Below are 15000 nucleotides of genomic sequence, written 5' to 3'. Positions count from 1 at the left end.
GACCCACGGCCCCATCCCCCTTTTTTATTGGAAGTAAAGGGCTTCTTCACTCAAAAGGTCAAAATAGTGAAATTACAGGTCTGCGATAGCGGAGGAGGAGCGCCGCGGCAGGACGAGGAGGAGGAAGAGGAGGGGTGAGGAAGAGGAGAGGGGTTATGGGAAAGGAGGCGCTGGCGAACTCGAGAGCGTGGCGAAGCGTAGCGAGTGCAGATGGAAGTTTTTTTTTCATTGGGTGGGTTTAAAGAGGCAGTTAAGTTATGAGCTCCAATCCCCTCAGGGCCACATACTGAGTATAACACAGGATGTGTTCACTGTAAATGGTTTGCGGATTATAGCGCAAGGAACATTTGCTTAAAGCCTCTGGCTAAAATGCCACACCAGGAATTCATTAATTCGCTCATGCATTAGAATCAGCAACAGAGTGATAATGCTTTACCTGTGGGCTTCCAGTGTCGCCATTTAACACTGATGCATGACCTCATATCAGCACAGTATAAACGACCACATAATATGTGAAAATTAAATATCTTTGCTGTCGTGTGACAAAGATTTTAGGGACTGCCGTGTTTTTACTTAAAATATGATGTTTACTTTTTTTTTTCTTATTTTTTTTTTAGATGAGAAAGCTTTATGATTCATATGAATCATGAAACACATTTAAAACCAGATGTGAAAAATAAAGAAATTAAAAAGCACGGTCGCTAAACTGAAAATTAAGGCGTTTTCCCCTATTCATTCTTGAAACGTTGACAGTTGGACAAGTTGACAAGGTTTTTTTCCAAGAGCAGCGATACGACCTTCTAATTTACTCATGTACTGTGTATACCCACGGGTAGTAGTGTTCTTGGTGATTGAATAAATGAATAAAAGTCCAATTCAAAGGTTTGACTATACAGATATTTATTTTAACCTGAACTTGTGTTACTGTTAGGTTAATTTAACTATTAGGTGGTATACTACTACCTATCTTGCTAATATGTCTATAGTACTATGCACTCAGAGAAGCACTCAAATGCAACACTACTAGAGGACCAATACCACTTACCCTTAGCTGCCAGAGTTGTACCCTTCCTGCTGACGTGTTGTACACAATCTGCCAGTCGCTTTGGATAAAAGTGTCAGCTAAATTACTAAATGTAAAATGTAAATGTAATTGAACTGATTCAGCATGGCCATATTCACTCAAAACACATCGGTTTACACTGTATTAGACGGTCTGTCCGACAGGAAAAAAATCCCATTTCCAATTCCACAGATAAATGCAGAGCGGCCAGAAAAGCTATTCCGTGTGTGTTGTTGGGTGATGTGGGTGATGTGGGTGAGGATGCAGCATGGGGTGAACTCACCGCACGGTCCTTTGTGCTGGATGTGGATGGTCTTCTGCAGGGCGCAGCCCATGGAGCGCATCTCGCACGGGCTGCCGTAGCCGTGTCCATCGGTGCCGCACACGGGGTCGGGCGTCTGCGGACAGGCCTCCGGGCATTCGCACACGGGCTCGTCGTTCTTCACCACGCACACTGCGCCGTGCTCACACACCTTCTCCACGCACGGGCTGGGGTCGTGCAGATCTGAACCCACCCCACCGCCACCCCAGGAGATAAGAGAACACGGTTAGAGGGGGAGAACTAAGAGGAGGAGGAGGAGGAGGAGGAGGAGGAGGAGGAGGAGGAGGAGGAGGAGGAGGAGGAGGATGAAGAGGAGAGGGGAAAGGAGGTGTCAAGCGGTAGAGGTGGATGGGGAGTGGTGGGGTGCGTGTTAAGAGGTGGGTGGTGGCACTAGGGTGCGTGTTAAGAGGTGGGTGGTGGCACTAGGGTACAAGCCGGGGTCAGGGTATAAATGCTACAACACGCCCCAATAGACGGCAACATGTCTGTAAGCACCCCCTCCTTTGGTCACTGTTGTGATGGTTACAACCCTCAAGATTAACTCTTATTGCCTCGTCTCCATTAGCTATGTTCTGCCTGGTTTGCGTCTCCATTGTGTCTCTTGTAAACGGCTCCGGTTGCTAAGTAACCTTTCAAAAATGCACGTCAACAACTGTGGTACACAAGCTAAACCATGATGATACAACAGTATTACAAGTTCCCTGACAGACTTTATTTCATCAGCGAGTACAGTAACATTACAAACTCTGTTCCTTTATTGTTGGGAAGAATGTGGTTTTTCAGTTTGGGTCGGAAGATCGCTGTGTCGAGTCGTTATTTGGTAATTGCTCAATCGAAACCTCTTAGCCGCCAGGCACCCTCCCGAAACAACCTCAGTCTTATTGCCTCCTCTCCTTCATCTGTACAGTAGATATCCCCATGTATCCTGAACCTTTAAATAGTCCACATAGTCGAGTAGCACAAGGACCCATGGCCCTGGAGTGGCGGAGAGGAAACAGGAATGAGGAACAATGGCTGCACAGCTTTTTCTTTGGCTAAACGGATGGATTAATTGACGTTCCCAGCGTGGCCCTTCAAAGGCGGTCATTTGCATCTCAGTGAGAGCTTCCACTTCAGCCAAATCCGGTCGAATAGACAGGGGAGTGGAAGAGAGAGTAGAGAGAGAGAGAGAGAGAGAGAGAGAGAGAGAGAGAGAGAGAGAGAGAGAGAGAGAGAGAGAGAGAAGAGAGAGAGAGAGAGCAAAGAGAGTAAAGACAGAGTAGAGAGAGAGAGTAAAGATAGAGAGTAGAGAGAGAGAGTAAAGACAGAGAGTAGAGAGAGTAGAGAAAGAGAGTGAGAGAGAATGGAGAGATAGTTTTGATTGATTGATTGAAAACTTTATTAACAGATTGGAGAATGGGTACAATACAGTACGGCTCAATACACACAATTGTTAAGGGGATGCAGACCAGAGAAAGACTTTCGTCTTGTTTACATCAGGGTCCCCCATTTTCAATTCATCATAACATAGTAAAGACAGAGAGTAAAGACAGAGAGTAAAGACAGAGAGTAGAGAGAGAGTAAAGACAGAGTCGAGAGAGAGTAGAGAGAGTAAAGACAGAGTAGAGAGAGAGTAGAGAAATAGAGTGAGAGAGAGTATTTGTTACTGTTTGATTGTTTTGCTTTGTTTGTCAATAAAGCCCCTTTGAATTGAATTGAGTAGAGAGAGATAGCAGAGTAGAGAGAGAGAGTAGATAGAGTAAAGACATAGTAGAGAGAGAAGAGAGAGAGAGAGGGAGTAGAGAAGGAGAGTGAGAGAATAGAGATTAGAGAGAGTAGATAGAGTATCCAGAGAGAGAGAGAGAGTAGCCAGAGAGAGAGAGAGAGAGTAGAGAGGGAGAGTATAAAGGGAGAGTGGAGGGCGGCTACGTGGCGTAGTGGGCAAGGCACTCGCCACAAATGCGGAGACGCTGGGCTCGCCTGTTCGAGCCCAGCGCTCCACATTTGCTTTCAGTTTAGCTGGTCGTCCACAGTAATACACATTGGCCGTATTACGGGGAGGGAAACTGAAGGGTGGGGATCGGGCGTTGTGGACAGCGACTCCTACAGGTTGGTTGGTGCGCCTGCGCAGTAGAATCAGGAAGTGTCGGGGGCAGCGTGAGCCTCCCAGTGGCGTTACTCCTCGCCACTGAGAGATCGAGCTGCGCAGGTGAAAAGATGCGACTGCTGTTACCTCAAGTACCGGAGGGGACTTGTGCTATGTATGACTTAGTCCACATTGCAGCCGGCTTGTGGGAGGCAAGAAACAGCGTCCGTGACAGGGGAGGGTTGAATTGGATGATATGAAATTGGGATGGGAGAAAATATAGAAAATGGGAGAAAAAGTGGATAAAAAAAAAAAAAAAAAAGAGAGTGGAGAGAGTAGAGAGGGAGAGTATAAAGAGAGAGTGGAGAGAGTAGCCAGAGAGAGAGAGAGAGAGAGAGTAGCCAGAGAGAGTGGAGAGAGAGAGAGTAGAAAGAGAGAGAGAGAGTAGCCAGAGATAGAAAACAGATAGTAAGAGAGGGGGAAAAGAGAAACAGACGCTGGGGGAAAAGAGAGCTGTGCTTAATAATTCAGAGGCAGATATGAAATGTGAACATCAGAGGGAGAGGTGTCGGCGTCACTCTCACGCTCCACTATAACTTCATTCAATCCAGGCCTGCTTTGCACAACTGGGCTTATGTAGGGGCCAGTGTGTGTGTGAGTGTGTAAGTGTGAGTGTGAGTGTGAGTGTGTGAGTGTGAGTGTGTGAGTGTGAGTGTGTGTGTGTGAGTGAGTGTGTGAGTGTGTGAGTGTGTAAGTGGAGCGGAGAGAGGAAAACACGATTATTATCACCATCACCGCCCCTCTCTCTCCCCAATTAATTCTGTATAGCACCAAGGTTAGCTGTCGTGTCAGTGACAACATTCCACGTCACTGTGCAACGCGGGGTGTAACGAATTCAGCCCGCTGAAAGCCGAGGCCCCGGGGTACAATGGTGTACGATACAGAGAGAGAGAGAGAGAGAGAGAGAGAGAGAGAGAGAGAGAGAGAGAGAGAGAGAGAGAGAGAGAGAGGACTAAATGTGGTGTGTCTGTGGGTTTTGTGCAGATAAAAGAGAAATACACATAATACATCTGATCCACTGGTACTGTTGAAGATGGCGGGCGGTCAGGAAGGCAACCAGACTCCCACCAACCATCCATGAGCCTTCGCGGGGGGGGGGGTGTCGCTGTGGGAATCCTTAACCCCTCCCCACTGTAGCCACCCGTGGCTAAGTCATTACATTGATTATTATGGGATTAGATGGTGTCGTGGCGGGCGGCGGCGGGCGACTGCGTGCGCTTTTCGGGGGGCCCCCCTCCTTTCATCTGGAAGCCGGGGGAAGCGTTTAATATCAGCCCCCCCCGTTAAAGTCTTAACACCGGTGTGAACCATCGACCGAGAGAGAGAGAGAGAGAGAGAGAGAGAGAGAGAGAGAGAGAGAGAGAGAGAGGAGAGAGAGGGGCATTATCTGGCTTTATCGCCCTCATTAGAGAAAAGGTGTGGGGGGGGGGGGGGGGGGGGGGTGATAAGGAACAACATCACCAGAAACTCTATTGTTATTCAGAATATGCAGGCGCTGAACGCGGCCCCGTGGGGAGTTCTCAGAGAGCGTTCAACGCGCTGCACTGGAACGGAGGAGGCTTTAACAAACACCCAGGAAACTGTGCTTTCTAAACCTTCCCAAGTCACCGACCAAACCACCGGCTCGCTGAAACATTATACGACGTATGGACATATGGATGGGTGGACCCACCGGAAGAAGCATCGTTTAGGGAAGCTATAAATCGCACCATCAACGGCATCTTGTGACGACATGGCTATAATGGAACGGAACAAGACGGATCGGCGCGTCTCTCCGAGCCGATAACACTCACAGTATGTGAGAGACGATCTCCTGGCCGCCGCTTTGACTGTTACCTTGGCGGAGATCGCTCGAGATTGACGGTTTAGCGTGCCTTGAATGAGCCTCAGAGGCGCCGTTAGTGTATATGGATGTAATACAGAACATAGCCTCTAAAGGAAACACTGACACGCCAATTGATATGTCTATTAAAAGTATATACACTGTGTAGGAGGAACAGAGGAAGAGCAGAGGCGCGGGCTGAAAGACGGGGAGATGGAAAGAGAGAAAGATGGAAAGAATTAGAAAGAAATAAAGTATAAATAAAAGAAAGACAGAAAGAAAGACAGAATGAAAGAAAGACAAACAGAATGAAAGAAAGACAGAAAGAAAGACAGACAGAAAGAAAGACAGACAGAAATAAAGACAGAAAGACAGAAAGAAAGAAAGACAGACAGAAAGAAAGATATGAAAGAAAGAAAGAAAGAAAGAAAGAAAGAAAGAAAGAAAGAAAGAAAGAAAGAAACACAGAAAGAAAGAAAGACAGACAGAAAGAAAGACAGACAGAAAGAAAAACAGAAAGAAAGACAGACAGAAAAACAGAAAGAAAGAAAGACAGAAAGAAAGACAGACAGAAAAACAGAAAGAAAGAAAGAAAGAAAGAAAGAAAGAAAGAAAGAAAGAAAGAAAGAAAGAAAGAAAGAAAGAAAGAAAGAAAGAAAGAAAGAAAGAAAGAAAGAAAGACAGACATATCCACCAGGCCGTGTCTAGCCAGCAGTGGCTGTAATTGAACAGTGAGACAGGCGCGCCCCGACCTAATGAGAATGTTTGGGCTCAGGGACGGTTGAACACCGTTATTGATCCTTTGTGTTTCTGATCCAAGTTGGGAGTTTTCAAAAGGGCCAGGGCCCTCATTTATCAACAATTCTTAGAAAGTGTTCTATTTTCGTACTTAAGCACAGAATTTAGAATGTGTGTACGCACAGAAATATCGGGATTTATCAACCGTGCGTACACAGGTCCTACGCTCCTCCGTGTTGATAAATACCATTTGTTCTTACCGTCAATGCTCGTGCATGATTATCCATATATGGTAATGAAACCCCCCCCATGGGATGTGAAATAATGGACTGACCTGAGCGAACTCTGAGAAACTCCACAAGCGAGATTGTTCACGGACGTGCTGTCGAACCAAGAAGACACAACCCGTGTTATGGGATAAATAAAAGGCTGGCGGACTTGTACACGGTGATGTCAGATATCAACGACTCCCTAAGACCATTGTTGTAATTCTGCCTGGACAGCTCAAAATACTAATAAAGACCGTTCGTTAACCACTGTTTGGCGTTGGTGTGTCATTATAACCATGCTGGAATATGAATGCCTTTATTGTTTATTCGTTTAGTTCGATTGGCTACCGGGTATAATATGATTTGTAGAGGCATCTATTTTGTTGTCGGTATTAGGTAGCCTATATGAATTACATATAATAGCAGCCATAGCCTACATTATGCAACAGTAACTTGCGCATATATAATAGCACATGGCACAGCCCTGCGAACCCTGCACAGTAAACTAACTTGATCATTAATCTAGCTGTTGTATCTTTACGCTTATGAAAACATTAAATAATATGTATAGGCTATAGGCCGTCACTTTGCATTAATAGCCTATATTCTCAAATGGCATTTAATGGCTATCCGACTCCTCGCTATCCTCGCGGACGGACCAGTATACCTTATATCATATCATATTCCTATATGTCTCCAAGGAATCGTGGGGCTCTGGGGAATAAAGGTTGGGAACCCCTGCTATAGCCATTATCCTTTATAATGTTATAGGCTATTTTATTTACAGTTTACTCTATCAGCCTACCCAGCATGTAATACATTCTTTGTTAGAACTCAACTCGTTATTATTTTGCGCATAGATTGCAGAAATACGGGAACGTTTTGATTTATATTTAAAAGGCTTTGACATTGTAAAACTAAATAAGTGGAATTCTGTAAGCAGAATACAAGTCATATCACCCACACGATATATACTCTGTATCCAGAGCATGTATGCTTTTCATTCATTTAAGACACATTTATTGCAAGGGTTTTGTAATACACATACACTCGTTGCAATGCGTTTTTTATTCTTTCTTATACAGTAGGAAGGGGGAAGAACACTATATTGTGCGTGTTCATATGACTTGTATTCTGCTGACACCTTCGAAATTCCACTTATTACGTTTAACAATGGCAAAGCCTTTTAAATATAATCAAAACGTTCCCGTATTTCTGCAATCTATGCGCAAGGTAATAACGAGTTGAGTTACGCGGAGCGCAGTCAGTGCACCCCGTATATTCCGATAACACTATATATAAACCATGCTGCATTCATTCAGAAGGAAAGACCTATTATTCCAAATGCTATTTATAGGGTTTTGACCATAATTACACTACTGTTGCTATTTTACAATTAACTATAATGAATTACGGGGGTCATACAGAACACGTCAGTCAAACTAATGAACGAAAGCTTATTTCCGCGTTGAAACTAATGCATGAAACTGATGAGAGCATATGCCGTCCGTCTGCAGTATCCATATTCTACCGCTGGGCGCCAGGTACGCATGCCCTGAGCTGTGCGTAAATATACGCACAAAGTCAAGTTCACGTTCAAATTGATAAGTCACACACTTTGCTTAGAAATGATCGTACGCACGGGTTACGCACATATCTGTGCGTACGCAACGTTGATAAATGAGGGCCCAGGAATTGCCACATGTTAAGCAACGGAACGGCGGAACGGAACGGCGCCTAATTTTGTTGGGCATCAAATAAAATGGATTCTCCATGATCTATTTTCAAGGCATGTGTGTATACAGTATGTATGTGTGCGTGTGTGCGTGAGTGTGTGTGTGTGTATAGAGGCAGACTTAAGCCCATGTTCTGAGCTAAATCGTACAGTACACGCCTGGCCTCCATTACAGTTCACTGACCCATGTCCCATGGGCGGGCTCTTAAAAAAGGAACTGCAGCCTCTGATAATGCTTTTCACACGCACGCACCACGCACGCACCACGCACGCACACTAGGGATGGGTACCGAATTCGGTTTTTTTTGAGGTACCGAACCGAAACACGTTGGTACTACCGAGTATCGTTTTTTTTTACCCTTTTTCTTTTCATGTCAACGTTCACACGCACAATATATGCTTACCTAGAATTTGACTTGATTCAACAACAAAGCAGTTGGAGCAATGGCAAGCCGAAAACTGTCGAAATTGTAGTTATTTGAAGTTAGGATTTTTTTTTTCACGACTGAAAAAAATAATTTTTTTTACACTAAAGTACCGAAAAAAGGTACCGTTGGGTACCGGTATCGATTCACAGGTACCGGTACCGGTACCGTATCGGTTCAAATGTGAAAGGTACCCATCCCTAACGCACACACACACACACACACACACACACACACACACACACGCACACACACACACACACACACACACACACCCTTTAAAACACTCTTATTATTATTTCACTTCCTACCTCCGCAGGCAGATTTATTAACTGGGGGAAGGACTGGAACGACCCCAAACTCTTAACCCAAATTTGTTGGTGAAATAGAAGGTTGTTGGTGTGGCTTTACATCTCTAGGCACGACAGAATAGTGGATTTGATTTCAAAAGATATCACTTCCATTTTAGATCTTGTACACAAGCTGGTTGTGAGGGGCCTCCAGATGGCTGGTCTCTCTAAGAGAAGGGCCAAGCAGTTATTGTATATGCTGTTATTGCTATTAGGTGTTTTTTTTAGGTTCGATTTTCACCTGCTACTGTTATTTTCATCATACAGTATGTGTTATTATCCTGTTTATGTGCAACAATGTGGCTGCCAATCAGGCACTTTTGTAACTCTTTCTCATATCTGATTGCATTATTACTGTTTATGTCCTTGGGGGTTGGTGGTGGCTTGCATCAGGGTCTTACTATAATGATTCTCAGCTTTGGTAACTGAGGGCTTACACATTCAATGCATAGAACTGAAGCCATGCCATCTCTCTCTCTCTCTCTTAGATGCAGATGCTTTGAAACTGCCTGTCATCCCCCAGGCTTGTGTGGTGGTGTTCAAGAACCGAAGTCCCCCCCTCTCTCTCTCTCTCTCGTCCTCCCCCCCTCTCTCTCACACTATCTCTCTTTCTGCTGCATGCCTCCCAAGGACTGGCAGCGCCTTCATTTCATTTCTCTCTTTCCCTACTATAAGCCAGCATGCTCTCACATCGGTCCTCCTCTTAGTTCATCAAATAAAAGCAACTCGTCATGACTCATTTGTGTGTGTGTGTGTGTATAGGGATGCTCTGATCAATTAGCCACCAATTGTTATCGACCGATATTCATTCTAAAGTGTCTGATGAAGACGTAAGACATTAGTCTAGTTCATGCACTGGAAATAGTTAGAATAGAAATTTTTTTCCCCCGCGCGGTCCACCTGTATATAGGGATTTATCATTGGGAAAATTTATTTTCGGCTATTGTAATATTTCTGCCTCATGAACATTGGCAAGCTTTCCATTTGCACAAAATGAGTTCCCTTCTATCACTAACATTATTGTTTAAGCATTTTTGGTTGAAATAAAATTATACGTAATTATTTTACGATTAATTGCGAATAGTTTAATGTTGAGCTATAGATTGAGGATGAATACACACAGAAAGGTACACCATGCAATATTCATGCTTTATTTGTTTTAAAACGAGACGATTTAGAAATGTGTCCATTGGAAACACATTGCAATTTCAAGCGGGGTGGACCGGCTGGAAACAACAATGACGTAACCACTACACCTCCCTATAAAGGCCTGAACTGTCCGCGTGCTCTGGTGAATCTCTCCTTGTTTCACTGTTAATAGTTTCATCGGTTCCCTCTATGAAGGCCGATCAGAAGAGCAGATCAGATGACGCAAACGATGTGAGACGATTTCTCTAAAGGCTGGCTGTCACTCTGGCTAGGCACCAGCCGGGGCTAATACAACAAGCTTGAATCAACAGTTAACAACTTGTTGCTGGTTTGGCCGGTGCGCTCTGAAGGTTGACTGTGACCACCTTCATTTGGGATGGATCGTGTCATGTCTTTCCACTAAGCCATCTTTCAGTTTTACTGATGTGTAGCTGAAGCGCTGACGCTCTGACAACACTATGTTACCAGCCAAACGTTAGCAAGATGCTTATTTACTTGAGTGAACAGCATCACAGCCCAGCCTGCAGTCAACCTGTCACTCAAGTTTCACTTGTAAATATTATGATATCTGCCCCCCCAGCAGTTTGTCAGCTCTAAGGACAATCTGATTATATCCATAAAAACGATGTTATTTACATTTTAAATAGTACAAACTCTATTTGATATAGTTTGAAACTAGTAAAATGGTATATAAATACCAGCCCTGTGATGTGTGTGTGTGACAGGTGAGTGACAGGTGTGAGTGAGACACCCAAAATACACCATCTGTGGTGCCGTCAAAGACTGTGTGTGTGTGTGTGTGTGTGTGTGTGTGTGTGTGTGTGTGTGTGTGTGTGTGTGTGTGTGTGTGCGTGCGTGCGTGCGTGCGTGTGTGTGTGTGTATTTGGGACTGCAGCGTGTGTTCTTAAGAAGCCACAGGGACCTCTTGTACTGTCGGCTCCAGACCTACTGGAGAAGAATTCCTGATTAGAGAGAATACCCCCCCCCCCCCCCACCTCCTCCACGCCCCCCTCCCCTTTTCCTCCCACGCCCCCCCCCCCCCCCCCTCTCTTCCTCCACGCCCCACGCCCCCTCTCTTCCTCACGCGCCGCCGCAGTGTGTGTCCTCCATACACACACACAGACACACACACACACACACATACATATACATACATACACACACACTTACGTACGTACACACACACACAAACATGCACATCCAAATACACATTTCCAATGCTTGCACACGCACGCACCACAGTTCAAACACACACACACACACACGTCTCTATTCCTGTGCAGGACTGCAGGTATAAAGGACGTAACGTTGCTGTTTTAATTAGTGTGGTATTTCAGCTGTGTGGCCCTGGTTAAGGCCTTGGGGGGATTAAGCAGTGTGTGTGTCTGTGTGTGTGTCTATGTGTGTGTGTGTGTGTGTGTGTGTGTGTGTGTGTGTGTGTGTGTGTCTGTGTGTGTGTCAGCTCACATAGACTGGCAGTGCCGACAGAGAAGAGACGTCCTCCCCAAGGTCCTACAAGATGCTGTCGTCCTACATTGTTCTGTGACGTTGGGTTATGTTGTTGTATTATATTGTCCATTATGTAAAACGATACAGTTGACATTGAATTCCCTGTGTTTAATCTCGTGAAATGTATCTGAATGTATTATGTGCCGCATTGTCCACTGTGTCTAACGTTGGTGTGACATGGTACCACGTGCCTTGTATCTCACACTGAGACAAAGCGACGCTGTTCCAATACCCGTCTAGTTTTCAAGTTCAAGTTTGTTTTTATTGTCACATACTGTATAAACGAACGTACATGTACTTCACAGTGAAATGCTTGGTTCTGTATGAGCCCCTGAGCATGTGCTTCATACAGTAAAAAAAGTAGAGGAGGAATAACACTATACAATATACAATACAATGTACAAGCTAAAGTACAACCTAAGTACAATCTAAGTACAGTGAAAGACAATGAGGTACAAATGCAAACTTAATGAGGTACAAAACCTTTAAACGGGACATGTCTTGCTATTCCTTTCACTATTTGGGCAACTTTACACAATTCCTGTGAGTCTATGGAACACATCTGTAAAGTAAAAAAAAAAAAGATTAATTGTTTTGTATTTCTAATCAAGTATTCAAAAGCAGCATTTTTCCACTTCAAGATTCCAAGCTGTTTTGGCCTGGCTCCGCCCATAAGCGCTTTGAGTGACAGTCACCCACACAGCGTGATACATACGAGAGAGCGAGAGAGAGAGAACGAGCGAGAGAGAGAGCGAGCGAGAGAGAGAGAGAGAGAGAGAGAGAGAGAGAGAGGGAGAGAGAGAGAGGGAGATAGAGAGAGAGAGACAGACAGAGAGAAGGAGAGAGAGAGGAGAGAGAGAGGAGAGATGTCACGAAAACACATACACACAGTTTGGTTTGTGTGTAAATGCTCCGAGATGAGGGAGAGAGAGAGGAGAGATGCGTCCCGAAAATACACACGCAGTCGAGTTTGTGTGTAAATGCTCCCGTTGCTCCGTATCCCTCTCTCCCTCTCTTTGTCGGCACCCGCGCAACCCGTTTGAGGAAGTAATTCCACTCGCTCTGTTGTTGAGCGAATTGTTGATTGTGGGCGGTGAATACAACCAGTGCCTTATTCACGTCAGTCAAATCAGAACGGCTTAGTTGAGTGAGGAGGATCTCGTGAACTCGAGACTAGACTGATGAGTCAAAATGAGGATTAGCGACACAGACCCCCATTGCTAGGAAACAATGCTAAACACTGGAAAAAGCCATTTATAAGACACTGGACCTTTAAGGCAAGGTGCAAATGCAAATGAGGAATGAATGTAGTGCAAATCTTTAATAAATCTACCCGATTGTCCGACCAAAGCGCCATTAGCGGCGGTACATCAGGCAAAGTGAGGGGGAGATATTCAAATCCCACCTCCTCAGTATTACTCGTGTGGAACTAACTTGGACAGAGTCCGCGCGGCGCGCGGAGGGCTGTGCGGAGAGAGAGGCCCGTCGAGACCCGGCGCTCCGCCCGTGTTTATAAATGTGCTCCGGTAACTCTGTAACATGGCAGTGTCGGAGGACGACTCCGGCGAGAGCCTCTCCCTCTCTCTGTGTGCCCTCATGCATATGCAAATTGGAATCTTCCCCGTCAGGTCCCCGTGTCCAATACCAAATCGGTCCCCGTGCATGTCCCCGGGCAAGTGACGTCTCGCGGTAGCCAATCGACGAGGAGGATAATTATGTCGCACTGTGCCACACAACTTCTGTGCCCCCCCCCCCATGTCTCTCTAGCATTAAAAACATTAATTTAGCACATTAGAATAGGTGTGTGGAACGGCAGAGGAAAGGGTTACATTAACATCCAGTTAGAGGCGCTCCCTCAGGCTGTGTCTGCCTGCCACCCAACACTTATCACTGCCTGGGAAGAGAAAGGTCACCAGCGCTTTTGTTCTTTTAGAACGGAGAAACCGTTTCTCACCACGATGGACGAGCAGCAGCACACACCCCGGATAAAACAACAAAGACACAGCAGAGAGAGAGAGAGAGAGAGAGAGAGAGAGAGAGAGAGAGAGAGAGAGAGAGAGAGAGAGAGAGAGAGAGAGAGAGAGAGAGAGATAACAAGAGAGAGAGGTATGGAGAGAGGTAGAGAGAGGGTAGAGAGAGAAAGAGAGGTAGATGGTAGGGAGAGATGGGGGTATAGAGTGAGAGAGAACAAGAGAGAGAGGTAGAGAGCGAGAGAGAGAAAGAGAGAGAGAACAAGAGAGAGAGAGGTAGAGAGAGGGTAGAGAGAGAAAGAGAGAGAGATGTAGAGAGCAAGAGAGAGAGGGGGTAGAGAGAGATAGAGAGAGAGAGAACTAGAGGCATCTAATGTGGAAAAGGAATGTGGAAAACAAACTGGATTTGTAATGTATAAATATGTTTATAACCTTAATAAAACCTTTTTTTCCCCTTGTTTTTTTGTGGGGGGAAGGTATGAATATTTGCGGCCTTTAGGCTTTTCTTGAATCAAGTGTAATGGCTATAAATAATAAATTTTAAAAAAGTGCAGCTCACCGTTCTGTGTGTGTGTGTGTGTGTGTGGGCGGGGGGTGGGAGGGGTAACAAGTAGACATCCCTATATTTTTTAGGTCCTGAGCCAATTTTTTTTTTAATAAAAGATGGCACCCACTATCATGAGCAATGAGAAGATGGTACCATCTATCATACAAGGGGCGCTCAACAGAGAGAGAGAGAGAGAGAGAGAGAGAGAGAGAGAGAGAGGAGAGAGAGAGAGAGAGAGAGAGAGAGAGAGAGAGAGAGAGAGAGCAAGTAACAAGAGGGGGAGATTAGAGAGGGGGGTGAGAGACAGCAAGCAAGAGGGGGAGATATATATACACAGTATAGAGAGAGAGAGAGAGAGAGAGAGAGAGAGAGAGAGAGAGAGAGAGAGAGCGAGAGAGAGAGAGAGAGAGAGTGAAACAGTGGAATGGGCCCTCACCATGTGGCAGCCCCCCCCCCCCCCCCCATAGTCTCCATGCCTGCCTGGAGTCCTTGTCCCTGCACACCCACGTCCACCTGCATTCCTTAACGCGCCGCTTCCACCGACAGCTAGAGGCGGTCGAGCGCCGCACTCCCCGGTCGGCGTCAATCGGGCTCCCGTAGCGTTTTCCCGCTAATGAACTTGATTAGCAGAAAACAGCAGAAGCGGGTCTGGGGCTCGGGTTCAATAGGTACTCAAGCTTAGGATTGTTTAGGCGACTAATCACCGCGGTCGGCGCTCCGAGATGCTAATCAAATAAACATGCAAATGAGTCAATACTCGCCAGAGAGACGTGTCACCTTAGGCAACCGTTTCTTTTGTTTCTTTTTCATTGGGATTCTCTCTCTCTCTTGTACTTTTTCTCTCTCTCTCTCTCTCTCTCTCTCTCTCTCTCTCTCTCTCTCTCTCTCTCTCTCTCTCTCCTTTTATTCTGTGGAGTGCTCTTTGTCAATGACAATACACTGGACTGATTTTGTGTTGGTATCCTGAGGGGACAGG

At 45.5% G+C, this 15000-nt stretch overlaps 1 protein-coding gene across 1 annotated transcript in view; it reads right to left on the bottom strand.

The window, feature by feature from the left end:
- Nucleotides 1–15000, bottom strand: part of LOC311244031 (agrin-like) — a 137404-nt gene that overhangs the window by 83763 nt on the left and 38641 nt on the right. The window contains 1 exon segment of the mRNA XM_084333440.1: nucleotides 1347–1568. Within this exon segment, the coding sequence (XP_084189566.1) occupies nucleotides 1347–1568 (222 nt within the window).

Source organism: Notolepis coatsorum, assembly GCF_963971535.1.
Source record: "Notolepis coatsorum genome assembly, chromosome: 17".
NCBI classification, from domain to species: Eukaryota; Metazoa; Chordata; class Actinopteri; order Aulopiformes; family Paralepididae; genus Notolepis; species Notolepis coatsorum.
The sequence above is the reverse complement of the archived record's forward strand: the minus strand, read 5'-3'. Positions and strand labels throughout refer to the sequence as shown.